The following is a 27,777-nucleotide window of genomic DNA, read 5'->3' as shown; positions in this document are numbered from 1 at the left end:
TTCAGATTTCAACAAAAAAGTCGTGCCCAACAGTAGAGGAGGAAAAAAGCTTCACTTCCTCTCTGCCAGTCGCCCCAACAGATTAGTCTGCACAATTTAACCGTATCTCAAATTCTTTCACGTAGCCCCCCCCTCCCAAAGGTACACGCTAGTTCCCCAGAGAGAAGGGGAGGATGATTAGAATATCCTCACGATATCAGGGTGGTCGCAGCCCCCCAGCAAGCCAGTTTGGACCTCAACTATCTTTAGCGCGTTAAGTGATCACACTACACGTCACCCGATAACTACAAAGCCATTAGAACTACTCACACGGACTAAGAGAGTGTGATCGGTTAGCATTCTATCAACGAATGCTCACGGGATTCAGCTGGGACACGGTTTGGCTGAAGTCCTTGTAGTCTAGGGAGTCCAAACTGCTTCTTCGCAGCGTCCTAAGAAAGAGCATATCTTCGTCATCGTTTTCATCTTGTGGTGAACTAGAAGGAGTAGCCGTCTGCTCCCTTTTTAGGCTTTGGATGGATTTCCCCGAACTCACAGATGGAGCGGAATTTAATCCTTCCTCTTTCAGCAACACCGATGCGGAGTCCGACACATCGTCCTTTGCTTTCTCCTGAGCAGCGGAGGCCGTGCTGTCCCTCCCATTTCTCCAATGCGTTCGACGTGTTTCGACTTCAAAATCGTGCATCAGATTCTCCACAGAAGCGTTCGTCCTCAGTTCCACAGTGGCGCTGTCTGCCGTGCCGTCCGTATCGATCGTCTGTCGAGTCAGCTCTTCGCTGAAGTCGGATGCGTCCTCCGAATTGCTTGTAGTTGTTGAGGTCATCATATTCACTTCGTGACTGGCAATGAGGATATCCCTGTCCCCGGCAGCAGCCCCCGTAACGCCAACTCTCCTTTTGGTATCAATTGCAATGCCATCATTCTGTGTCTGTACAGCGGCCGATTTCAAAGAGGCGGCATCTTCTGGCATGTGGGGCAAATAATTAGGCGGAAAGGCATCGTGTGGTCGCTGTTCTTGGGGCTTACCACGACCTGATATGAAGCTGCGCTCCTTCCCCATAGCTTGTATGTTCTCTGATGATTTCGAAGACAGCATTAGGGGCTTTTTGTCCACCTTCTTGGTCAGTTCGATCCCTTTATTCGGTTCCGGCCGAGGGTGCACCTGACCTTTCTGTGACCAAAGACTGCTGATTACGGAGCGACCTTTCTTGCAACGATGAGTGCAGAAAAACACTCGCAGAACACAAAAGAGCATCCCAATGCCCACAAGAGCCGGCCCCACTCCCACCACCGTTGTCTGCGTAGAAGGATGTTGGAATTTGTAATAGAAACCGAGAAGGGTGAGACCAGCCCCTGATGCCGTAAACAGTACACCCAGTATGATTAGGATGTCCGGACCGAAGTAGTCCTTCATAAGTCTCATGCTTTCTCTCGCTTCCTTTGGATCGCTGTCACTATCGAAGGAATCCTTGGAAGACATTCCTCCCGGATTGTTCTGAAGAACGGTACGAAGCCTCGTGGATCTCTCAGCACGTCCGGTAGCTGCCCTCATGGTCTCGAGGTCCTCAGCAACGACTACGACCTCCCGATCTTTCATTTTTCTTCCCTGTTACCTAGGAATCACCTTTATTTGTCTCTGAAGCTCTCCACGCCATCTAACAGTAGCTCTGTACGCTTGGGGTTGAAACCCCCTTTGAATATCCATGACCGGGTCCTACGGCAGAATCCAAGTTACACCTGTCCTAGAAATAAAAAAAAAAAAACATAAATTATTATAAATGTAGCACGTGTAGGGGCATATATCATTTTTAAAAATTTTGGCTTAATATGTGAATACAATTTGGTATAGATTAAAAGACTTAAATTTAACTGCTCGACTGTATACATAAATATATGATTACATGACGATATAGAAATTTAAATCTATGAAAGTAAACATAAATGAGGTAAATAAAATGCACAGATCGTGTTATCAAATAATAATTACAAAAAAAGCAAGCATAATGAAGAAGTAACTGCGGTATGAAGGCCCACGCCATTCATTTCCAATAGGACATTCTGGGCATTTGTTATTTATTTAGAGTTGATTTTGGCCTCACTTCAAATGTCGATTCATCTCAGAATAAAAGATTTTGATATCACGCTACAGGGAACATTACACTGTTCTTCCTTTGATCGAGTTTTCCAGTTCATCCCAAAGCTATTCGATAGAGTTAAAGTCGGAACTCTCTGCTGGCCTTTACATTTAAAGCTCTCTGTTCGCCTGTTTATACACCGTGCTATGTGGCATCGTGTTGTTAAAATGCAAGGGGTCGTTTTCCTTAATGTTGTTACATTGTCAAAAGTGCATAATAGTCCAGCTAGGCAATAGCGGCGATAGTTACAAATACAACGACCAACGGACCGAATCCAAACCGCGAAAAACAATCTCACACCATAACGCCGCCTCTTCAACCAAACTTTATCGTTGGAACAACGCCGGATGATGGATGGCATTCTCCTGACCCACGCCCGACTCTAAAATTGAAATACCTGTGCAGCGTGATTCATCACGCAGTAGAATCTGTTTCCACTGAGCCAGATTCCAAGAACAATGAGTTATGCACCGGCTGGAATATCGTGGTGTAATTTTTGGCTCGTGTGCAGTACCTTGACCATGAAAACCAACGTCGCGCAATTCTTTACGAATAGCTGCGCACGTTTACACATCCGCTCTCTGTTTCTGCACGGATGACCGTTGACAGATATAACTTATCTTCTCTAAGATCGATGATCTCTCACCTTTCACTCATATTTAAAAGAAGGCAGAGACAAACCATTCGTGTGACATCCGATTACCACACGATCAAATTCCGTACCTTCACCACGACAGTTCACATTGGATGCTAACGTGTATACCGATCACGGCTGTTGACTGCACACCTTTAGCCACTCTTGAGCTGACAAACAGCCATTTGGAAGAGGCACACTAATCGGAAGGGACGTCGAGTGACTTTTGGTACGATTGCCAAGGTCACATTGATGATAACACCATCGCATCGGGCGACAGGTACAAAAAGTGAGGATCGATGTTACCAGGATCCCGTAACAGCCGGAACACAGACCAGCATCTGGCCTACTTCCCTTCTATATCGAGTCCCAACAGAAATGTTAAGATCAATGCGTTTGATCGTTTTTTAATGATTAACGCGGTGTCCCCATCGTAAGCGATCACCACTTCTAACAGCTAAGACCGTTGTCGTATGACCAACGAAAGCTGGCGTTCGACTTAACTTGAAGGCTCGTTTCGGCAGGTAATTCTCAGAAAAAAAAATTGAATCTGCGTTGCCTTTCTTTACTGGCTGATAATTTTTAGTTAATAAAATAGTGCAAAGATTATCGCGTCTTATTTCCAATTGCCTTTAAAATTCTTAAAGTATATAATAATGTTTAATGAATAAACATTTAAACATTATAACTTAATAAACAAAACCCGTCTCTCTCTCTCCATCCCCATCCCCATCTTCAGTCTCCATTGTATGATAACGAAGTGATAAAACTTCTGCTCGCCCGTGTGCAAACCGTAATTCTAGTCATCATTTCCAGATGGCAGCACTTGCTTAAGAAGAATCAGTCGTTATTGTCAGAATTTTTTCAGTGATTAAAATTGAGCCATTATGTTCTTTACGAGTAGCATTTTTGCAAAACTTTACTGTCATTGTGCTTGACTATTTTCGTCGCGCTATTTCAATTATAGAATAAAAAGAAAGTTGGAATAAAGCGAAGAATGATGCGATTATTAAAACTATACTACGTTATTGTGATAAATGCAGTTATTGATAATATTTCGATGCCAAATGAGATGTCGTTTTAATGCCAATTTATACGCTTACGTTTAATGTAATGATTCAATTATATCCGTGTTTGCGCCATATATATCTACGTATATTATGTGTGTCAGAATTATGCGTGTTAAGAATTTCATCAAACAGATTCCGTTTGTTTCCCAAACTAAATTTTTTCATGAAAATAGCTGCTCAATTATCCAGGTTACTTATCCAAAGAAAATGAAATAAGACGATATCAAAACAAAATGATTTTACTACTTTTAATTCATTTGGAATTTAATTTCTTTAATACCAATTAAATTTCCCCGAACCAGCTGTATTATGTTTAGAGAATATTAAATAAATATCTTAGAAGATATGAAGAATCGTGTCCGTTAAGAATCTGTTCATATCAGCATATGAGCAGATTCTTTAACTGTACATTGTAACACAAGATGGCAGCACTAATTGGGCATCTTAATTTTAATACACGTAATATGTAATATAACTGAAGACAGAGAACGAGAAGTAAAGATAAATAAATAATAAAATATTGTGAAATATATGCGAATGCTTGAAATACTGAAGAAGTGCTCAGTTTCTTGTAAAAAGTATAGGTATACCAATAAAGTGACTACTCAGTGTATTTTTACCAAAAACAGAGCGAAAAATCCTCTTAAGTATCTTCTAGTCACCATGTGGATGAAAATATTTGCCTATTTGCATAACCCCCAGTGAACATTAATTATTTCTTTTTTAACAACGTACTGTAATTATTCCTTACGTAATGTATACACTCAGTGAACACTGAATTATGACCACCCCATCCGTAATGGACTATGCGGCACAGATTCATAAGTTCGTGATTGTTGGAGCTCGTGTATCGCGTGCTTTCATATCGGAAACGGCACATCTTGTCAGTTGCTCAAGGCCCACTGTGATTAAGATGTACAAAGAACGGTGTCAAACGGGTCAAGCCACCTCCTGCTGACAGAATTATAAAGGATTACGCAAGGTGGATTTTCGTAATGAGCGATGGGTTGCGTCGTATGAGTTTGCAGTACCTAAGCCGTTGCAGTGCGTCGTATGAGGTTGAACGGCAGGTCATGGTGCGACACTTGACATCGCAATGCAATATGAAGAATGCAAGAACAATATCCCAAATGACTACGTGCTGTACATTCAGACATATGGGAGTTCCACAGCAGACGACCCAAGAGACACTCGCTGATCGTCGATGGCGAATGCTGTGGTGTCAACAACACGCTGGTCGGACGCCGGATGATTGGAAACCAGTGTCCTGGTCAGATGAGTCCAAATACCTGATGCAACACGCTGACAGACGTCTTCGTGTGAGGCGCAATAAACACGGGTCTATCGACCTATAGTGCATGACGCCACTACCCAAGCAAATGGCGATGGTTGTTTAATATGGGGCATATTTTTCCTGGCAAGAACTAGGATCTCTCGTGCGTTTGGACAAACGTTTCATTGGTAAGGTCTACTGGCAGCTCTTAGGAGACCATGTACACCTTGCCATGTTGCAATTTTTCCAGACAGAAACTTGATCCTTCAAGACAATAATGCGCCTTGTCATCGGGCCTGAACTGTATTCTAGTGGTTCTAAGAACACAGTGAAGATATCATCCACCTTGATTGGCCACCACATTCATCTGACTTCAATCCAACTGGAACTTAGGCATATAGACAAGCAACAGTCGTCTATTCTGACACTGTGGAAAGCCCTGCAGGCAGAATGGCTGCAGATCATTACGGACATCTTCAGGTATCCAAGCGGAGTCAATGCCTAGGCGAATAGCGGGTGTTATTAACAGTGACCCAAAACGGTATTAGGTAGGTAATCATAATTCAGTGATCACTGAGTGTATATTGACACCTCGTAGCCTTAGTTGCTTATGAGTTTAACACACACACACACACTGAATGTCTGCGTGATAGGCAGTTTGGGGTAAGCAATCCATGTGTTGGAACAATATTCCATGGTAGGATCGATTTTGAGATCTGCATGCAGAGGAAGAGATATTTGATATGTATAACTTATATTTGATTTGCAGAGCAAGAAATATTTGATATGTCAAGGAAGATTAGGAGTCATGGTCGTAAATAGGAAAGACATGTGGTCTTGTCTAGGCATCTCGGAGTGTGCTGAAGATGAGCATGGGAGCAGCAGATTTGTTTTTACGAGAAATAAGGGTTTCGGAAGGATGAAATTTAACTAAGTATTCCTCTCCCACAGAAAAATTGTACAGAAATCAGCACTTAGGAACTGGTGATCGATATTCGACAAGTTATAGCTGTTTCTGCAGAGAAGGGTTTGTTGAACTGAAATATGTAATATAGTGTAATATCACCGCAAAACCATGGACAGGATTTCCAGTCAGCAGAAGAGGGCCATTGATATATAGCAGAAAAAGAATAGATGGAAGAACAGTCTTAAGAAAGCAGAGCATGCAGTAAGAAGTTCGAAGATAGAGAGCTATCTACCAACAAAAGCAGGGAACAGTCAGGAAGAAAATGGATGACCCATTTGCAAAAACGTAAGATATCATAAGATGGAAGCATGTTTAGAAGACGTTTATGTTAAACACGATCAAAAAGAACTGCGAGAATTGTTTTCTGAACTTTTCCATCGATTCTGTCCAAAGATGAGTAAGATAAGTAAAGTCACTAGTGTATCCATTTTGGCGATCGTTCATCATCTTAACCATCCATCTTAACCTTCCATCTGATCGTTAATCATATGGAAGGTTAAGATGACGTAAAAATCGAAGGTTGGCATATTTCTCCATCACTTTGGAAAGAGATAATATAAGTGTAATGAGACTGTAACTGGATCGGAGGGATTTGTCGAACTATTTAGGAATCGGTTGGACATGGGAAAATTTCCACACAGAAAGGAAAACACCAATAGAATAAGAGAATGTAGGTAGGAGCGCACAGGTTTAAAAACAATTAGGGACTGCTATAAGATCCTGGAGACTTATTTTTATCAAGGTTTTTGAGATTTTTCTAATCTCTCTCTGTCTGGAAACCAAGAGAGGAATTTAACGTAACGCATCTAGCACAGTAGGAAGGAATTTACAAGATCATCTGTGCAAGATTTAAAGTAAGATGCTTATAAGTGAGGTTTTATTTTTAGGTGAGAGGGGCAATAGAATCATCAAGATGCGACAGTGGTTGGAAGTACTAAAGTAAGAATTTGAAGTTAAGTTTGGCAAGAGACCAGAAGGTTAGAAAACAATTTGGACAAGGAGCTTCCTATTCTTTCACATGGTGGCTGAGTTAGTCGGCCTCAGGCGACGGTAGCATGTTTTTTTTGTCCCGAAAACTCGGGTTTTTCGTTCGGCAAACAAAAAACCGACCACAGAACCCACGCAATTTACAGACAATAAATTTCATGAAAATTGCATTTTGATGAAAACACTCAGTGCCGGATTAAGGCACGGGCTAGCAGGGACCTTACCCGTGGCGCCATTCTTTAAGGGCACCAAATTTTACAAAGAAAAATTATATATATATATATATATATATATCCTTAGTAAAGTTGGCGAAAAAAAATCTTTCTACCCGGGACGCGAAAATACCTTGGTCCGGCATTGTAAAAGAGAGAAATCTACACACCTTGGCACAATTTCTGTGCTGCCAAATGGATTCGCCTGACATCTGCGATGTTTCTGCAAACCATTGGACCTCAGAACGAACCCAGTGCAGTTCAACACCCACCTTGTCTACAATGTTCTCTGCAAAACGTGCAATACCTGGTCAGTGCTTCCGGCAAATATGTTCGGAATGTATAACTCCCTGGGAATTGATGCCTCATCTTTCTGCAGCTCGAAGCGCTATAGACAGGACATAGTGACAGAACTCTATAAACACGAACAATAAGCACTATGTGAAAAGAATTCCCTGCAAAGGCTTCCCTGGATTCACCATTGTGATTTTTGTTGTTTATTATTTAACTTGTTTCTACTTTACTTATTTATTTTTTTGTGAATTTTCAATCTGTTTTGATTCCTTGCAATTCCAATGAATGTAATCAACTGGAATTTGCATAATGTACTTCTAGCCGAACCAAGCTGTTCCAGGGATGCCCACTGATGTGGAAATAAAATGATGTTAATAATAATAATAAATTAATGGCCTATGCGTCGTACAGTATCATAGCTGGAGCTGTAATTCGTGGATGTCCTGGGGCGCTATATGGAAGTTGGCTTCTGTGGGATGCCAGAAGCTCGCCTCACATCGAAGCCTAAAGACATCTTGGAGTTGCTCCTGGGCGTTGACAACTTTGTTTGCGCTGAGTGCACTTTGACTCTGGCTAATTCCTGCTTCACTCTTGATAGTGTTTGGTGGGCATGTCAGCGATACTGATATGCTCCTCCGCGTTAAAAATTATCTAGATCACGGCACTTAACCAGGAATTAGCCAGGGTCAAATTACACTCAGTTCAGTGAAAACACTTTACTTCTGAGAAATAATATTCGTAACAAATTATATGCTGCATATAATTAAAGAGCAAATATCAGTTGTTGGTATTACGAAGTCACCCATCGATTAAAAAGTCAAAACAGCTTGTGCGCAATTCTCCCTCGCTCGATTTTTAACGTTTTAAGTTGGCCACAAATAACGATTTTGTAACACGAAAACGCTACATATAATTACCTTGAAACTTTAATTGTAATTTTAACGCATTCTAACTCTTACAGAGTGGATATTCCGGCTACGTCTACACCAGCAATTATTTCTGTTTTATGAAGAGAAGAGTCTGGCAACATCCACCAGTTATTGCATGACTGTGTTCACGCAGTAATTCTCGGTGACATTCGCCGATGTAGTGGTTCTTAGGTTTAACGCAGAAATGCCAAAGCGAAAGCCTCCTGAAGACCTCCTCCAACTCCGCCCACGTCCGCTACAACGAAAATTGCTACTTTTAGAGTTAATTACTATTTTCAAGCGTCTACAAACCACCAATGTTGTAGCAGAGGAAGGGAATTAATTATGGAAATAAATACAGTTGTCAGCTGCCTAAATTCGCCTACACTGCAACCAATGTATTTCTGTTAAATTTGTTATTGAACGTTAATTATACTGTGCTCTGACGCCACCTCGGGCAAGCGAACCGCCATTTCCTGGACCATCAAGCAATAACCAGATTAAAGTAGTAATTTATAACTTCCCCCGCGTTACGAAATCTAAATTTATAATTCAAGATTTTCGCGTTCAAGAAGAACTTGAACGCGAACCCCACTCATTTTGAAGAGCTGGTAACTCAGAGAGTGAATAAGCTACCTGACTGCATACTTAGATCAGAAGGCCGCAGTTTCTGAGGTTTTCTTTCTTATTTTCCCAGCCAAGATAGTATCGGTGTGGTATCCTCGGGCTGCGTGTGTTTCTCTTGAGAAATGGGACTTTTTAGACATGATAATAGTAAAGACACAGATTTAATTTTCACTTCTAAATTTTACAATTATTGCAACATTTAACTGAGATATATACAGTTTTAAATCACAACTGTCTTTATACCTTCAGTACGTATACATAGCTGTTCTGGAATAAAAATAATGGCTCCGATAGTCCACACTTCATTAGTTTCTCTACACAAATTGATACTTAATTTACCTACTTATTTATATATATATAGCTTTTGACTTTTGACTTAGTCCCACATGAGCGGTTGCTTTATAAGCTGGAACAGGTTGGAATCACTGGGAAAATCCTTAGATGGATAGAAGGATGGCTTCAGGGCAGGAGGCAGAGGGTTGTGATAAATGGCTATTCCTCAGATTGGGTTGATGTAAGAAGTGGGGTTCCCCAAGGATCAGTATTAGGACCACTGTTGTTTTTAATTTTCATAAACGACATCGATGAAGGGATAGAGGGCGTGATGTCTAAATTTGCAGATGATGTTAAAATTGGTAGAGTAGTTAATGATCACTGTCAAGCTGAGCTTCTTCAGAGAGACCCAGATAGATTTCAGGAATGGTAAGAAAAATGGCAGCTATGCTTTAATCCAACAAAGTGTAAGGTATTACACCTGGGAAACAGTAATCCCAAAATAACTTATTCACTTGGTGGAGTTCAACTAAACCCAGTACTGGAGGAAAGGGACTTGGGTGTTACGATACGGTCAGACATGAAATTCTCTGAGCATTGTAAACAGGTTGCAAGGAAGGCCCATGGTGTCCTATCGATGATCTATCGAACTTTTGCAAGTAGAGATAGGGACGTGATAATCCCATTATATAAGGCTTATGTTAGACCACACTTGGAATACTGTGTTCAAGTATGGAGACCGCACCTAAAGAAAGACATCGAGCTTTTGAAAGGGTGCAAAGACGGGTAACTCGCCTGGTGAGATCGGCAAAAGGGCGTCTTTATGAAGAAAGACTTCGAATATGTGGGTTGAAGAGTTTGGAAACTAAACACCTTAAAGGAAATTTTATTGAGGTGTTCAAGACTCTGAGAGGCATCAATAAAATGAATGAGGACGAAATTTTCAAGATTATAAATGATGCTAGAACTAGGGGACATAAATTCAAGTTACGGGGGGAAATGTTTAGATTGGACTGCAGGAAGTTTTATTTTAGCCAGAGAGTTATAAATTACTGGAATAAGTTGCCTTATTCCAGTAATTTATACGTGTACGCATATATGGCCCTAAGTGCCTTACAAATACAAGATTATGGTTTTGTAACACAATCCTTTTCAGTCTCTTTATACTTATGAATATCTATATATACTGTATCTATATATTCTTAAACCTTCAATACTAGTGGTGACATGACATACACACTGTCTAAAATTCTCTTGTTGAGATTCAGGATTACAAACTTTCATCTCATCAATGCTTTTAGCTCAGGGGGCTTACACATTCTTTATTATTTCTCTCTACTATTAGTTAGCAAGATCACTTCCTTGCCTTTATTCTATTAGTTATATTTAACATATTACTTCGTCCGATACAAATTGTAGATGCGGATAGGTCCTTCAGTCTTTCTCATATTTTAATTTTCTATAATCAACAAAAGAGGGTTTACATTCGCTGTCTTTACTATACCTTCCTTCCGTTACTTCGATAAGGTTCTTTCCTTCAGGACTCCTACGACCTGCCTGCTGTCTTCCTTGTGGTTGCTGCATAATACTGGTTTGGCCTTCTCCTTCCTCGAGTTACCTCTCCTTGCATAAGAAAAACCGCTCGAGCTTTTCATTGCCTCACTCTATTCCTTATTTCATCCCTTCATCTCTGTTCCCTCCCTTACTTAGCTTCTCACTACTACATTTACCGTTCACATTCCTTTCCCAAAGTTAACCCCACTTTACATAGCTTCATTTATAACTTTCCTGCAATTCCCCCTCTCACCTCCGAACTTCGCCAGGAACCCACACTCTCTCTCTTCTACCCGCAAAAACTCCTCGCCCATTTTTCCGCTCCCTTTTCATTGTTCCTTTCGACTTTACTCTTCTGGTCAATCACCTCCCTCCTTCCTACAGCATCTACCTTCTAATTCGGTTGCTGGCCCTCTACCTTTCTAGAACCCATTCTCATTGGACGTCCTTACGTTCGTAGATGAGGACAGTATAATGTTCTCAAGTTTCTAGAACATTCTTGCCAGCAATCCCTCGCCTCTTACTTCCTTTAGTCACGCCTATTGAACCGGCCATCCATGAAATTCATACAGGTGCACTCAAACAACGAGTTTTGTTCTACTCACTTCTAAAACCCTATTCCTGGCTGCTTCCTTAACATCCATAACAGCTCATCCAGATCTGTAATGGTCTCATTCTCCCCGCACACTTTGTTTCTGTATCACTTTCATTCAGTTCATTTTCCCCCCAAGAATATTAACAGTTCTCTCCGTGTATGGCGTCTAGCCCCCACCCCTGCAGTTTGGCGTCTATTGTTTTCCTCCTCCCTCTTTAGCCACTCTTTCAATGATGAATTTGCCCCTATATCAAGGATGGTCTTAATTCCTGATTCCATTCCAATCAATACTTTAACAAAAATTCTCATCATATACTTAATAAAAACATCCCGTAAGAAATGTACCTTACACTTCTTACCATCCCTCTAAAAAAATGTTATATGTGTGCCCACCAAAACCTTACCCTCTATTATTGTTACCTATTCTTTATACATTCCATACACTTATTCTCACGTAAGGTTTACATCTTACAATTGCTAGAGAACCTTCCCTCAGCATACATTTTCAAATCTATTTCTTTAACATTTATTTAATTTTTGGTGTCGATCGATTTTCCAACAAAATCCATTCATGTTGAAGTTCAAAAGACTTCTTCAAGATCCGCATTCGCATGTATTTTTCCATATGTTTCCCATTATTAAAAGGCCTTCGCTAGCAAATTTTACTCTGGAATCTTCAAAGAGCTTTTATAAATAACAAGACGTAAATCCTGATATATGTAACCGTTGAAAAGGCGTCTTCCGTTCGCCTTTGGTATAAAAATAGACATAAATCCCATTAGAGTTGACACTTTTTAAAGTTCAATAAAATTAAGTTGCTAACGGACTTACATCAGGAACAAAATGAACATTTCTGCGTACATATTTCAAACGAGAATTATTCCTCATTCTGTACAGTCATCGCGATGAGTTTCCACTACAAATAAACAACAGTTCTTTTAGAAGTTTAATCGGTGACTGGTCTCCCACTGATGGCGTCATCAGTGGGAAACCAGTCAGCTCATGAGAGAGATCTTCTTAACTGAATAAAATATTGTTCAGCGATCAATTTATTTTCTATTACCCTAACTGTGTAGGAATGTAGAAAAAAAAAGTCATTTACTCTCTCTGTTCCGGTTTCAAGTAGAAACGTCCAATGTTTAACTTGTACTGCATGAAATCAAGAAGAAATATCGAAGTCAATTCCTTTCCAAGCGAAGATGGCATCCAAGGTACGTTCTTGTCAGAATCGCTTTGTAAAATTTAAGAAGATGGTTTTTAGAGAATATATATAGTAGATTCAGTAACTCAGTTACAACGTCAGAGCTTTCCCAGTGACTAACGTTTTTAAAATGGCCTTTGGAGAGAATTTAATTAAAGCTGATTCTGCCCTTTTTCTGCTACTTTTGTCTTCAATCATCACGGCTGAGTAATTACACCACCCTTCGCTCGTGTAGAAAGAGCTGGGTTGAACTGTCGTGGTAGGACCGAGGCATACCACCTATCGTTGGAATTGTGGGAACTTTTAATGAAGCATTTTGATATGGCAGGCGAGCTAATTGGTAGTGGCAGAGCTGCTGAAGTTTTTCTTCCCAGAAACGTGGATTTTTCATTCTAGAAACAGGAAACTAGACTATAGAGTAAGCTGCGTAAATGAATATTAACGCGCTTGGCTTAACTAGCCTCAAAACTTATTAAAAACCTAACGATTTACCAAAAAGGCTACTGAATTCGATTATCGTACTTTTTGGGGGTCCATATCATGTTCCCTTTCTGTAATAACAGACATTTTACACAAGAATTAATTTTCTTTAGCAAACCGATCGCTGAATATATGCAATTTGCAGATATAATACACTAATCCTCAACAAAAATCATCAGAACTAAAGCATCATGTGCGTGCGTGCGTGCGTGCGTGCGTATGTGGGCGCGCGCAACGCGTTGATGATAGTAAGGAATGAAAGAAATGTTTGCGGAATATTATGTGGAGTTATGTAGTTCAGTAGCCCTTTGTAGAACAAAGATTTAATGGACGTTTTAGATTTAAAGGAATTAAGATTAAATGGACGATTTATTGGATGAAAGAAAAAATAAATGATTTGGAAACTTATATTATCAGGTTAAATGTATAAACCAATAAAGGCATGTTAAATGAAAGCTCCCTTTTTATTGTTTTAACTTTATTTCAGTATTTCTGATACATCCATATACCGAGTAACTGCTTTAAATAGTCAATTATGTTAGGTACCAATGATTTCAGAAAAAAAAACACTTTCGATTTCACGAATATTCGACAATAATGGATACCACATCCCTTTATTAGTCAGTAAACTCGGGAGTTTACTGTAATATGTCACGAAGTACCAATCAACAGTTTCCCTTTAGTAGCTGGAAAGGAAATTACTAAGGAAAAGACAAAAATTAATCGGAGAGAAAGGGTAAAAGATGTGATGTAAATAAATTCATAAGAGGATTTATACGATTGTCCAGTGTAGTTTGTAAAATATTAATTTCATTCTCTCGTCATTCTGTAGGCAGCAGTCAATACAAGTACGAACAACAATCATTCCTAATGAATCAAGAATTTCTGTGAAAATATCCGAGAGGGAGGAAGGCTGCATTTAAAGAACGTGGCTAATAGTAATTAAGAATTAGCGAAAGAAATTCTGATTCATCTTTAGAGTTGATTTTACTAAGCCAGGAGGTTCGCTCTCCAAACCTTTGCAAATTCTAAATAGATTTGTTTTCAAACAGATCTCGAAATTTTACAGCTGCAGTTTATTTTAGGTATATAGTGTGTCATGTCAAGCGGCACTGTGAGGCCTCCTAACCCCGCGTAGTAAAATAAAGGCCAAATAGTGTGGGTTAGTGAGTGTTCATTTGGCCTCTTAGCCTGGGGGGGGGGGCGTAGAAAACCACAGTCCTCTAGTTACTGTCCATCACCGCGGGGAGGCAGACAAGGTCAGGGAGTGAAAGCTCTTATGGGGCAAACCCTGACATCGCCTGAGCTTTCTAGGAAGAGCCCAATAAAAAAGGTAATATTTTTATTGGAAGCAATGCTGGTCCCGAGGGTACAAGCAACCCTCGGGACCAGAATGAGACCAGCTAACATAAAAATCATTGACGGACTTCGAACTGACGACTACAACCACTGCGCTAGCCGTGATGGCAACAGCCTCCTCCTTAAAATTGTGGTAATGTAATTAACGAGCTGTTGAAGCTTTATAAACCCATTCTATAACAACTATCTGACTATTTATTTTCTTTATTAGGAATATTTTGCCACATACATACTTTAAATATGGTAGAACTGGCAGTACTGCGCAGCTTTTTTGACTACGCATTTTAATTACATGTTATGCAGAAGAAACTTCCCTTTCCATAATAGTACTGAATGTTAATAGAAGAGGAGAGAGTCATGGTGTATACATTTCTTCTATCACAAAACCCACACTGCTCTAAATCAGTATAAATATGAAATTGGCACCACATAACTGAAATATAGCAAATATTTTGATAGCACATCTATGGAAACAATATTTGGAAGAAATTGTCTTCTCTTCTGTTCTCCTTACACTAGAATATAGAAACCTATAAAATGAGGTTCTTTTTTTATCCGAAATACATTAATTGATATTTTCTCTGGTACTGTACTAGGTATGCATTTAAAATCTACGGTACATGGAAAAGCAACCCCCAAATGATGTAGTGACATCATTTGCGGTTGCTTTTTTTGTTTTCATTTGTGTAAATTTAACGTGAAGTAGTATTTAGATTTTCAACCACCAGCACTACCCTTTAGTTACTTTAAATGTATACTCTTATGTGTGAATAAGTTCTGTTTAACAACTGAACTTCGATGATCATCAGGCATTAATGTGCTTCTCAAAAGCTACTAAACCACTAGGTATAACTATCTAAAATCTGGCACCTTTCAAAATAATAAAGATGTAGTGATGTTTAAAAGGAAATGCACCTAAGCAAATAATCCCGATAAAAAAAAAATCGACGTCAAGCAAATACAAGAATAAAACGATAAATTCAAAAAGCATGGTATTCAGACAGATAGCTGGAAGTTAGGGCGAAAATTTACGGATTTACTGACTGAAATTGATCAACAAATACTGTTTTACATATTAACTTGGGTAAGGAAACTCGTTTGAAAAGATCTAGGTTTAAATCGCGTCGTCGAAGACTACAGGAATTCTTAAAGGATTCTTCAATCAACGCAGTAGTCAGTCCTAAGTTAAAGTTTTTGAGTGAAATTCACCAATTCCCAACCAGCAAACTTATCAATCCCCTTATTTTTCCAAAAAGTATGCATCTTCTTTCACCGCAACAATCGTTGATTAAGCAGGGTAGCTACATTTAAAGGGGTGTATTTCTTTACTGCAAGGCAATCGACGCCATTTCAAAGACACGTTAGAATTTTAGTACCATTAAAACGAGTCAAGAGGCATGTTAGTTACTTTGTTTGGAGCATTAGCAACTAAGGCCATATTGCTCCGGGATATGCGGTGGTCATTTCCTGACCTTTCCGCATCCTCCGTATTTGGTGGTGACGGGCTCGAACCCCGGTCTAATCAAGAAAGCGTGTGCTACGCACTGCTGCTCCTTCCCACCTGGCTACGGAGGGGACGTGAGTCAAGAGGCTCAGATTTATAAATAAGCTTTGAGAAACACATTTGCTACGAACATATCAATCTCATATTGTGGAGACAACTTCGCCACAAGTTGCCCTTACACACTTTAAATTAAAAACGCCGCTCACTGAATCATTAAGAGCATACTGTATTGCCATTTTATTAAAACGCGTGCCATTATCCAGACCGCGGTTTCGGTTTCTATTGGAATCTATCAGTGGATAGGTAGACACCAAGTGAAGAAGGCCTGACGATTCAGCAGTGTGATATATAATCACAATATATGAGATGTTAGATGGCGTATAAGTTTCAAAATCAAATAAGTATTTAGGGGAAAAGCCTCCAGCTACAACAGCTATATAATATTATAGTAGTGGTTAAAGCAAAAGCCTGAACCTGTGATATAACTTAGCATTTCTTTAACCTGTATAATAATATTATATAGTTGTCGTAGCCTGAGGATTTTGTCCTAAAAACTTCTTTGAATTTTAGTACCGAATTGAAAACCTCTTAAATTTTAGCGCATCTGCATCGATAACTGAAAGAAAAAATTATTTTAGAGAGAGAGAGAGAGATGATATATAAGCAGAAACTGCTGCACGTACCGCATGCTGCCCTCGCCAACAGCAAAGTCGGTAAGGTACTTGACCTGTATTAGCTAAGCCTGTATTGATCAAGAATAAGGAAATGTGACGCCAGTCCCGCAGTGTCTTGAATATCCTTCAGTCACGTATAAGAAAGAGGACAGCAAACGAGACAAGGTAAATGAACCGAGTGAATGAAGGTGACGGCTGATAGAAACACCATTCCAATCACTCTTATCTCTCCTCTGTTACCATTCTTAAGGACGTTCCTCTATGTAAAGACTGTCTACGAGGCTACCAACTGTATTGCTTAGATTAGGAACGCACATTTAGGTCACCACTCTTTCCGATTATGTTTCCAGTTGTAATTTAGTATTTCCTCCGTGCAAATATTGACAACACAGACTTTCCTTAATATTTTAATCTCTGTGTGGCTCTTCTTGACCTATTTTTCGCTCCTCACATTTCCTTACATCAGGACAAAGTGGCGTGAACCAGTTACAACCAAAGCTGATAAGAGTTCTGACGCAACCAGAATATTCATATTACAAACGAATTTCCTTCACAGTAAAGGACGGACAGGTCATTTCCAAAGGCATCTTAAAAGCCTGTTTTTTTCCAATGGATGGCACATAAATTTAATGCATACTATTATTAATTTAATTCATAAATATTCCGATAGAAATCCCTTGAAGTGTGAAGGAATAAATACACAAAATATCTATTGTAGAATTTATTTCATACGTTATCACTTTACTAAATAAAAATACAAATGATCCATCAGTACAGCTGTTTCACTAGATATTTATATTATTTAGAAATTAACTAATCAGGAATCCTTAAATGAATCCTATTGTTAATTACTGTAAAACTTTTTAATCGAAGAATTTTTAAACAAATAATACTGCCCTTTTAACATTTACAACTAAAAAAAGCAGAAACGCTGAAATCCTTCGCATAGAGTGAGTTCTCTCATTCATGTTACAACTACATTGGTGTCCAAAAGTTAGGTTAAAACCATAAAATCTGAAGAAAATACATATGCTTTTGATAGGAATTTATCAATTTTTGTGGAAGTGTGTTATTATAGAACTAGATTATTTGGAGTGTAAAAATAAATATTCTTCTAGTTTGAGTCGTATTCAGGAGGTCATGGTATACAAAACGTTAGGACTATTCTTTCGTTATTCAAGCATTTAGTAAGACGTGTGGGCACCCGTAGCAGCCAGCAATCTCTCACTAAAGAGCTCTGGTGCTGTTTTATGACATTGATTAGAAGTCCTTGCTGTAATAAATCCTGTTGCTCCACAGGAGTTGACCTTAGTACATGCAGCATCCTGGCGTGCGAGGAAGTCAGCGTTCACCAATTCGCTTCTATAAACACCACACACACATTCTTAATCAGATTTATGTATGAAGATTTGACTGATTGATCACTATATCGGAAGAATATCCTCACTTTGAGCAGGCTGTGGTCTAGTAGTTAGTATCCGCCGCCACTAGTAAGGAGGTTGTAGGTTCGAGCCAGCTACGAAAATTACAGGGATTATGGTGAAATGCAGTGCCAAAATTTTGGTTGTCCTTGGTTCCATATGTAGAGTCGCAATAAATATGTAAACATTTCTGATCTTGGTAGTCTTCAAAAGAATAAATCAATATTTATTCAAAGATTTATTTTTTTGAAGGAATCCATCCGCCAGCTTGTTCCCGTGTGGAATATCATTATCGCCCATGAAAATAGCTCTTGCAAGTAGCATAGGGGTGGCGATCACCGTCTTTCCACTAAGTATGGAATCGAATCCTTTCAATGACACGAGGAATTTTTATGGACTTCTTTATTACATGACGAGTTAATTTGTCTCAAGCCAACGTTGCAAGGCTTTCTCTCTCGGATCGCTACACGACCCTCATAGGTGCGGCAATCGGCATGGTCATCCAAATTCAGGCTGTCCAAACCATAAGAGCCACCGTCACGATAGTGGTTCCATTCTGTGATGTTCAAAGAAAGAAAGGGTTACCGTTCTCTGCAAATGAAAACATGTCGAATCAAATTTCAAGATTCAGTTTCCAGTCATCTGCAAAGAAAGCATTCATCAATTGGTCCTCGCTCTCTAAGTGTGCCTCTTTGACTATGGAACCAACACCACTTCAGGGGTCAAGGTTTATATTATGATGAGAACATGTCTTCTGCTAGTCCTGACTGTTTTGATTTTCTTTCGTTATATTCAAAACACTATTAAAAACTATTTGAGAGACTACTATTAAAGAATCTAAAGTTAACTATTCTTATTGTCTTCACCATCGAATTTTTAGAAATACATAGAAAGGTATTATTTTAAACCGTTTCTTAAACATCGATATTCCTTTCAGATCTTGGTGGTTTTTACTATTAAAGGCTGGAATAACATCGCTAAGTATATACCTCACAACGGTGGAGGGAGAGAGAGAGAGAGAGAGAGAGAGAGAGAGAGAGAGAGTTGCTACAAATGTGGAGATAGCAAGAGAACACGACCTACTTTTTTCTTGATGGAAAAGTAGGTCGTGTTCTTCCATGAAGGGTATGAGGTCGGTTGGGATATGATGATTCAGTTTTCTGTGTCAGCCTCATGAAGACAGAGAGAACCTGACATACGTCCAGTTTGTCAGGGTGCTCAATAAGAGTGCGATGGGCAAAGAGTTATAAAGAAGTTATTTAAAGGTCGTTTCTTTTATTCGCTTACCGAAGTGAACAGAGTGCTTCTAGTTCTCAATCTTCAAGTAATGCAATAGTTAAGTGACAGGAACGGTAGCGAGAGCAACTTGAAAGAGTATTAAAAAACGCACTAGCGAGAGCAGAGTAACAGGCATCGATTTCGGATACTCCGCTAATCGATGTCCGGGTTGGACAAGATAGAAATGATAATTCAAGTCCGAGGACCCCAAGTCAAACGATAAAAATAGCTCCATCTTGTTTTCAATATTGCACTTTAGCCACATTTCTCCCCCAGTTCCTGCTTCCTGCAGAATAAAACTCCTATAAACTTCAACAGATTTTACAGTAAAATCAGAATGCAGTTAGTGACAATGAAACATTGCAGCAGTATTGATCCGAATCTTTCTATAAAATGCACCCCGCAGTGCTTCTCGTGGGGTAAATAACTCTCCCTATTCTTAGATTTCATACTCCATAATTCCCTCTTTTATTAAAGGCAATAAAAATAATTATATTTTTTAAAATCCAAACTGCTTAGACATTTCCAACAAATATACTTTTTTCAGAGACAAAAATAAAGCTTAGTTCCGTTTCAGGGGAGATAAAATAAATTTATTCTGCACATAGCAACAGGACTAAGCAAAGTCACGTGTGGTACGCTAAGAGATTAAATTTATTCGTGATAGAAATTACAGTACTCTTAAAGTGAGACCGAGCCTTAAGCACGTTCAATAAACCATTAGAGAAATGCAACATGCGGGATCCCAAAGCATACCGAACTTACTCCATAACTAACTAAAACTTGAACAACACCATAACATTGTCTTTGATCTCGAAATGTTCTTTAGAGTTTCATTATCAAAAAACGCAGAAAAAGTGATGTCCTACGTTTCACCCCTGGACAAAACAAATGGAAACAGCAACGCAATGTAAAATCACCAATATGGTTGGACCGCTACGTGAGTCTAGTGCAACCTGTATATGTCGTGGTATAGAGCCTACCAGCGTCCAAAAGTCAGCAAGAAGGATACCAACACTCTTTGTCCATATATCTTGTGGACAAAGAAGGATACCAACACTCTTTGTCCACAAGATATATGATCAATTCCTGTCTGTTCAATGGAGTTGGAAAATGCTACCTGAGGCGTTGTTCCAAGTTTCCACAGATTTTCTATCAGGTTTAAATCTGATGACTGCGATGCCCATGTTATGTGAAAAAAATTCAGTCTCGTACTCCTAAAACCACTATGTGACTACCTGTGCTCTATGGATTAGAACACTGTCATTCTGATAGCTCTCTTCACGAACGATAGCCCTCTTCAGATAGCTCTCAACCCACACCATCACAAAACAGCCAGAACCCTTAACAGTAGGAAACACGCAATCAAAGTTGTAATCTTTCTTCAGTTGTTGCCACACATGCACTCGTCCATTTGCCGCAAACAAAGTGTACGAGTGTCGTGGGACCATATCGCATTCATCCACTTATCGAGCTCTATGGAGTTCTAAAAGCAATATTTTTGACGAAACTGGCCTCTCGCGTCCTGCGTTGAAATCCGTGCACAACTGATCAGCTGTTGCTCGCCGGTTTCGCTTTGCACATTGCACTAATGCTGGACCGTCCCGACTGTGGAGTATGCGGTTTCGCTCACTGTTCAGCTGATGTCTTCCCTTTAGATTCCCATGTCGACGTGACCTTAGAAATTGTTCCTCCTGAAAAATTAGCGAGTTCAGCTGTATCAGTCACCGAAGTACCTGCCAACGTGCTCCAATTATCATGTCCCTTTCGAAATCCCTAAGGCTTTTTCTTGTCAACATGGTACCAATGCAGTTAGACACTGTTTATCCTTTCAGACATGACGCTAGACGTGCTGGGATGCCATTTGTACCCTCGTGGGTAGCCAGTTGGCAGAATCGCAGTCCTCCCAACACCGGGTGGAAAAGACCCGAGTTCGGATCCTGTTGATGACGGAAGGAATTTTTATGGGTCTTTTTCACAACGTGGGCGAGTTAGTCGGTCTCAGGCGAGGGCAGCATGAGTTTTTCTTCCGGAAACTCGGGTTTTTTGACCAGAAAACAGAAAATCGACCACAGAACACACGCAAATTACAAAGAGTATATGCGGAGTAATATGGTCTTAGTCGCTGATGCTCCTAAAACCGTACTACAGCTAATTTCATTTCACGCCTTCGTCAGTGGCATGTAGACACCGCCCTTAGGCATAAACCTAACGCTTTCCGCAAACCTTGGTGTTTATTTTTTTGCTCATTACTTGTATATGCTTTCGAATAAGAATTTCACAATAGTGAAACGGTTTCGTGCGCTTACCGAGTGATATATAGATAGCGTGACTTTCAATCAATATGCCAGTTTGTTACTTCAAGTTAAGTGGTAATCTATCGATGATGGGCAAAGACGAAAAGCAAATACAAATATCAGGTATTATTCACATCTACAACCACAAAAACAAATTTTAAAAGTGAACAGCTTTCTACACGATGTAAGTCCTCTCAGGTAGCACGGTGGATATAATAATCACCATCTTCCTCTTCTTCGCAATGTGTAGAAAATTCTTGGGTTAGAATCCCGATAGTGACGCCAGAAACTGTTATGAGACTTTTTCACACCATGACGGAGTTTGTCAGTCACAAGCGAAAATAGCAAGGTTTTTTTCCAAGAATACCAGATTGTCAGTACGGTAAACCAACTAGAGTGACCACAATTGACGGATATTACACACGAGTGGATGAGTTTGGTCCCTAGGGAAACCCCAATATAAATATATATTTTTTTTATTTCTGCGCGATGCAAATAAAAATCTCTGTGATGATGATACTCCAGCTGTCCAGGCATTTGGGAAAACACAAGAAGCGCCAGCGTGCATATTTGAATTCCTTCTTGTAGGAAATTAAGCTCCTTCGCATCCGGCGAATATCTACAATAGATTGTCGATACACTTCTATTGGTGGTTTTCCGTGCGATTCTGACGTACGAGATCGTTCCCAGGAACTCACGGTCCACTGTTTTTCCGATGTATTCCTGCGTTCCCTATGCTTTACTGCGCTTATTACTTACGTTATTGATTAGGAACAGATGTCGCTGACGGAAGACTCGATGACATTTAAAAGAGCTTTGGGCACAGATGCAGGGCGATAATTATGATCACGAGAAACTTCAAGAGGCAGGTGGTGTGAAGGTCATAGAGTTCCATCAACGCCCTCAAATTACAAAGATTACTTAGTCAGCTAAGTTGAGAATAAAACTTTTACTCTATAAAACGACTGTGGTCAGCATCCAATTAATTGGAAGAGAAGCATAACAATTGAAGCAGCCCAATGCGTTTCAGCTGTGATGAAACCGAAGATTAAAAAAAAAGACAATTTCTCTGACATCGTTCTAATGACGTCACATGGAAGTTTAGCAATACCGCGAAATATGGTTTTCGTACATCCTTTCGTCAAAAGCTTTTATTTGTAGAGTTTCGTGCCCATTTGGGAACGGACAAAACATCCAGTAGAGGGTGAATTGACCCCAAAGAGGAGACAAAGTTACAGATGCCGTGCTTGTAGTCCATGGCGTGAGAATCTGTTGCCACAGAGTGAAGTATAGGCGCCTCAGTAGCCAGGTGGGAAGGAGCAGCAGTGCGTAGAACACGCTTCTTGATTAGACCGGGGTTCGAGCCCGTCACCACCAAATACGGAGGATGCGGAAAGGTCAGGGAATGACCACCGCATATCCTGGAGCAATATGGCCTTAGTTGCTAATGCTCCTAAAAACCAAATAACAACAACAGTGAAGTATAGCAGTAGTTCTCGAACTCTCAGGCAGGTGAAATTCTAACACGTTTCGAGCTGACGAGCTCCAAAAGGGAGTTTAAGCAACGTTAGCTGTATCGCACGGCTATTCACTTACTATTTTTAAACCTAATGGGATGCAACATCAATAGTAATTTTTTACGAAGGTTGAAAATTATGTCACGAACTGGAAACGTTTTGTGAAAAGGCGTTCAATCAGAACAATGAAACGATACATTTTCTAGTCACCCATCATATTCAGCCACTTGTCCCAACGTGCGCGAATGCGGTCACATATCTATCAAAAGTTTCGGCTACATTTTTAAGAGGTGTCTCTGTAATGAGTCTGTAAAACGCCTGTACGTTTTAGTCAGTTTGTCTATTTTATTGGATGAAAAACTCAAATCTATTAATGCGCTCAATATTGTGTTATTGCGCTCAATGTTGGTGGCGATTATTGAGGTTTTTTGGTAAGATCTTAGTTTAACTGATTTTATCAAAATGGCTTGTTTCTTGGATTTAATAGTTGAATCGTACACAACACGCTCGCAGCTGCTAATGAATTTCTATAAGAACTCCTTATCCAGGACAGCAAAAGACTGAATTCTTCCATTGTACTTTAATTTAAATATCAATAAAGTGTCGCTTTCTTTGGAACAGCTTTACTTAAGTCGATATGCGTAACACCTTACTCCATGGATTAGTTCACCAAAGATGCTGAAATAGGTGCCAAGGTTCAAGAGTATCTTCCGGAATTAATCCATGCCATTATTTATTTTATTTGTTAACACGCATTCAGGCCATTTCATTTACAGTCTAAAAACCTGCTTCGCAATTCATTAAAGTCACTGATCTGTAATTATTGATTTCTGTTCTTTTATGCATTTGCATATGTGACGCTTTAAGCTTATCAGAAAAAATTCGGATCTGAAAGAACAATTAAACTATAGGAGTGTGCATCTTTTTTAAATCTTCAGGTAGCAAGCATTTAAAAAAAACTTAAAGGCATCTAGAAGTTTTTTTTTCTACATTAGCTGAAGGGAGCGTGGCGATAGTAAAAGCATAAACAGAATCATCTGTCAAGGGTTGAACAAACACACAGATAGATGACCAACCAATATTGGCATAGTTCCAAGGGAGTATTTTATAAGCAATAAAACTGCGTTGTTTCATTTTTATTGGCAATGAAACTTTGAATTTTATGTTGCGCATAGTTTAAATAATCACACTAACTGAATTTTTCGCTTCATTCCTAAGGTTTCACAATTATTTAAGAATTTATTGAACATAATTTCGAAGGCAGCGTTCTGTGAATATTTACTTTTTGCATTTCATTAGGAATACGAGTTTAAAATCTGAACGAGTGTGGACAGTCGAAATTGCCGTTTATTTTACCGAGCGATTTTAATTACGTACATTACTTAAAAATTAATAAATGGAATAAAAAATGGAATTTGAATTATTAATATTCAGATTTCATTTCTTTATGAAAGTAACGCAATTAAATGTCTCTTAGTAAGATGAAACGTAGTTTCAAGCTGTCCACAATCTTTCAGATTATAATATGTACTCCTAATGAAATTCAAAAAATAATTACTCACACGAACATTTCTGATACCACTTTTTGCAATTCTATCCAGTTGACTTCCTGTTTTTTTCCAGTTAAGCGTAGTTCACCGTTTCCGTTTAAATTTCCTTATCGACTGAGGATAAAAGTGTTTGAGGGGTCATCACGCGAAGGAAAGAGAAAATGTCGAAATAGCAGAAGCAAGAACGAAAAATTCAGTGAAAAGATTAAATTGGAACTAACTGTAAAATAATGCGCCTCACTAACAATGCACTGTAGTAAATGCAGAGATCATTTGATTAAACTGAAATACAAATTATATGCGTTGCTCTATGAATACACAGCATCACCAACTTCCCGATTTACACTAGAAAGGCACCATTTATTAATCTGGCCACTAGATTTTTTCATCTATAGGAGAGTCTATTCTTTGTAGTCCAAACAATGGATTGATCAGCACTTGTAATGTCTATACCTGCTGATTCGAATCCCGCACTGTCTAGTGCGGGGTGGAGCCAGCGAAATCAGCGATGTACGGAGGTATAGGTATACCGCAGTCGATCGAGACTTTGTTGGCTCGACCCTTGAATCTTATTCTCACCTTTTATTTTCCTTTTCCATTGACGTATTTGCTCTTGGCGAGAACCCGATGGTCTCTAACCCACTAATTGAGACGAATACTTACTTACACGTCACCATAAGGGCAAAGGCAATCAAAATAGCATATTTTATGAAGAAATCTTCCGCATCACGAAGTTGAGATTGTTATCCCTAAACGGCCACCATTTTGCTAAATAAGAATTTAGATCAAATAAGAGACTTTTTTTTATATATAAGTTTGAGATATTCAGCAGATTTCCTGAAAAAAATAGTTTCTCACTTTACTACCTGTTTAAGCCTACGTCCCGTTGATGGGGTGGATGTATATCAGTGTACAAAACCGCGGTCACGCTTTTAACATCCAATCGACCTTCGTTCAATCCATAAAAAATGTTTTTCTTTCGCTCTTTCATATACATATTAGAAAAGGATTTATCACAAAAAGAGTGTAAAAAATTTTTTAATAATAATAGTAACACAAAAATGTATTTTTGTGCTTAAAAATCGTATAACTTCGTCTTTCCTCGAAGTGTCTCGAGAAAATACGAGAGATGTAAATCATATCACATGAGAAAAAGAAGATGGTTGGTTGGTTGGTTGGAGATTTTTTTTCTTTGGCGCATCAGCATCTATGGCCATAATGCGCCAGAGAAAAAGATGCTGAAGTTCAGAAGGCAGTAACTTGAACAGAATTCTTCACGCGTGAGCCCACTGAACTTGTACACTATAAACTGTCATTCGTGTCACATACTCTTATATTGTGGGTACGTGTATTGATCTGAGAAATCTAATTTGGTTTACTAAGCAAAATATGCTGTTGCTGTGAAATCACCAGAACAACAGCAACGGAATAACACAAGTACGTTGCTAGGAATGACAATGTCCATTTGTAATGCGGATGAATATATCTCATAATACGCTTTCTCAAATGCTGGAAGAGAATTCTTCGGATGTGCAAAGGTCGACGGAGACCTCTTTCGGCAGAATGTGCGCCTTCGGCATTTAACGAAGCACATCTGGTAAAGTTAAGGGCTGCACGGCTAAGCTGAGACGTTTCCACGGTAACTAGATGTGTACGGTTAACAACAGCCATCACAACAACTACCTGTTCGTCCGTAAGCGCTACTCATTATTAATGCGCATTTGTGAGTTACGTTCGTTTAGGGTAGAGTCCTTCGAAGTGTTTAGCAATTCACATTTAAGCGCCCGTACAAGATGCCCATCTGTTCTATGGGCTCGTAAAAGACAGAAATGTCACAAAATTAGCACTAAATCGTCAGAAAATGTTTTGAATCTACGCCGGTTACTTAACTGCTAAAGAACAAATATAGAAATACAAGTTTACTTGCTTTTCTGCAAAAGCTCCTCATTACATTGAAAACGAATGTCTCAGTAAGGTTTGTCATAAGATTAGAAAACAGGCCTTGTGCGTCGGGTTGTATTATATCAATAAAAGCGTTAAAATAGTATTTTAACGCTTTTATTATATATATTTTATCTTAGCTTTTATCTTAGTGTATTTTAACGGTTTTATCTTATTTTATTTCTGTTTTATCTTATGTATATATCATTTTTATTTTAATAAATTTATTTTAACCAGTTAGTCGGTCGTCTCAAGAAACTTTGATGATGGTTTGTCATAATGTGATTAGATAGATTAGATAAGGTGATGTGTTAAGCGCCAAAGCAACTTAGGCTTTGAGATGTTATTATATTGTCTGTTTGCTGAACGAAAAACCTAATTTCCAGGAGTAAAAAACCATGCAACCCTTGCCCGACACCGGTTAACTAAGGCAGGTTGTGATTTAAAAAAAAAACTCATAAAAAGTTGATGAGATTGAAACTCAGGTCTTTTCCACCCGGTGTGGGAGGACAAATCAAAATATTATATTAGGGCCACCTATTATTTCTAATATATATATATATTTTTTTCTTTTTTCTTTTTTTGTTTGTAAATTTCATGCGTTCTCTGATCGATTTGCCTGTTTTGCTGGACGAAAAATCCCCAGAAACTGGGGTAAAAGCCTTGCTATCTACGCCTGAGACCGACTAACTCAGCCACAGAGTGAAAAAAGCCCATTAAAGTTCCTCGCGTCATTGACGGGATTCGAACCTGGGCCTTTTCCACCCGGTGTGGGGAGGACAGTGACAATACAACTGTGCTACATGCGCAGACAGTGTGGGAGGACAGTGATTAACGCAATAAGAGACTGTAAAATTACAATGTGAAACTGGAATAGATTGTCTTGCCGTTATACAGGCAAGACAATGATCAGTCAAATGTGAAAAAGCGGATATCCACTAGAAAGATACCCTAATAAAGTCTGTGAACTGTGGATAGCAACACATGTGTAGTATCGGCTCCTCAAGTCGGGAACAAGATTATTAA

General features: G+C 39.2%; 1 protein-coding gene across 1 annotated transcript in view; it reads right to left on the bottom strand.

The window, feature by feature from the left end:
* Window positions 1-210: 210 nt before the first annotated feature.
* The window catches only part of LOC150083073 (uncharacterized), a 55,832-nt gene continuing 28,265 nt past the window's right edge, over window positions 211-27,777 (bottom strand). Inside the window, exon 2 of the mRNA XM_090377013.1 lies at window positions 211-1,742. Coding sequence (XP_090233139.1) covers window positions 344-1,597 — 1,254 coding nt within the window. The 5' untranslated portion in view covers window positions 1,598-1,742 and the 3' untranslated portion in view covers window positions 211-343. The remainder of the gene's footprint in view (window positions 1,743-27,777) is intronic.

This window comes from Mastigoproctus giganteus, chromosome 7 (assembly GCF_048544385.1).
Source record: "Mastigoproctus giganteus isolate SK-2022 chromosome 7, ASM4854438v1, whole genome shotgun sequence".
NCBI classification, from domain to species: Eukaryota; Metazoa; Arthropoda; class Arachnida; order Uropygi; family Thelyphonidae; genus Mastigoproctus; species Mastigoproctus giganteus.
The sequence above is the reverse complement of the archived record's forward strand: the minus strand, read 5'-3'. Positions and strand labels throughout refer to the sequence as shown.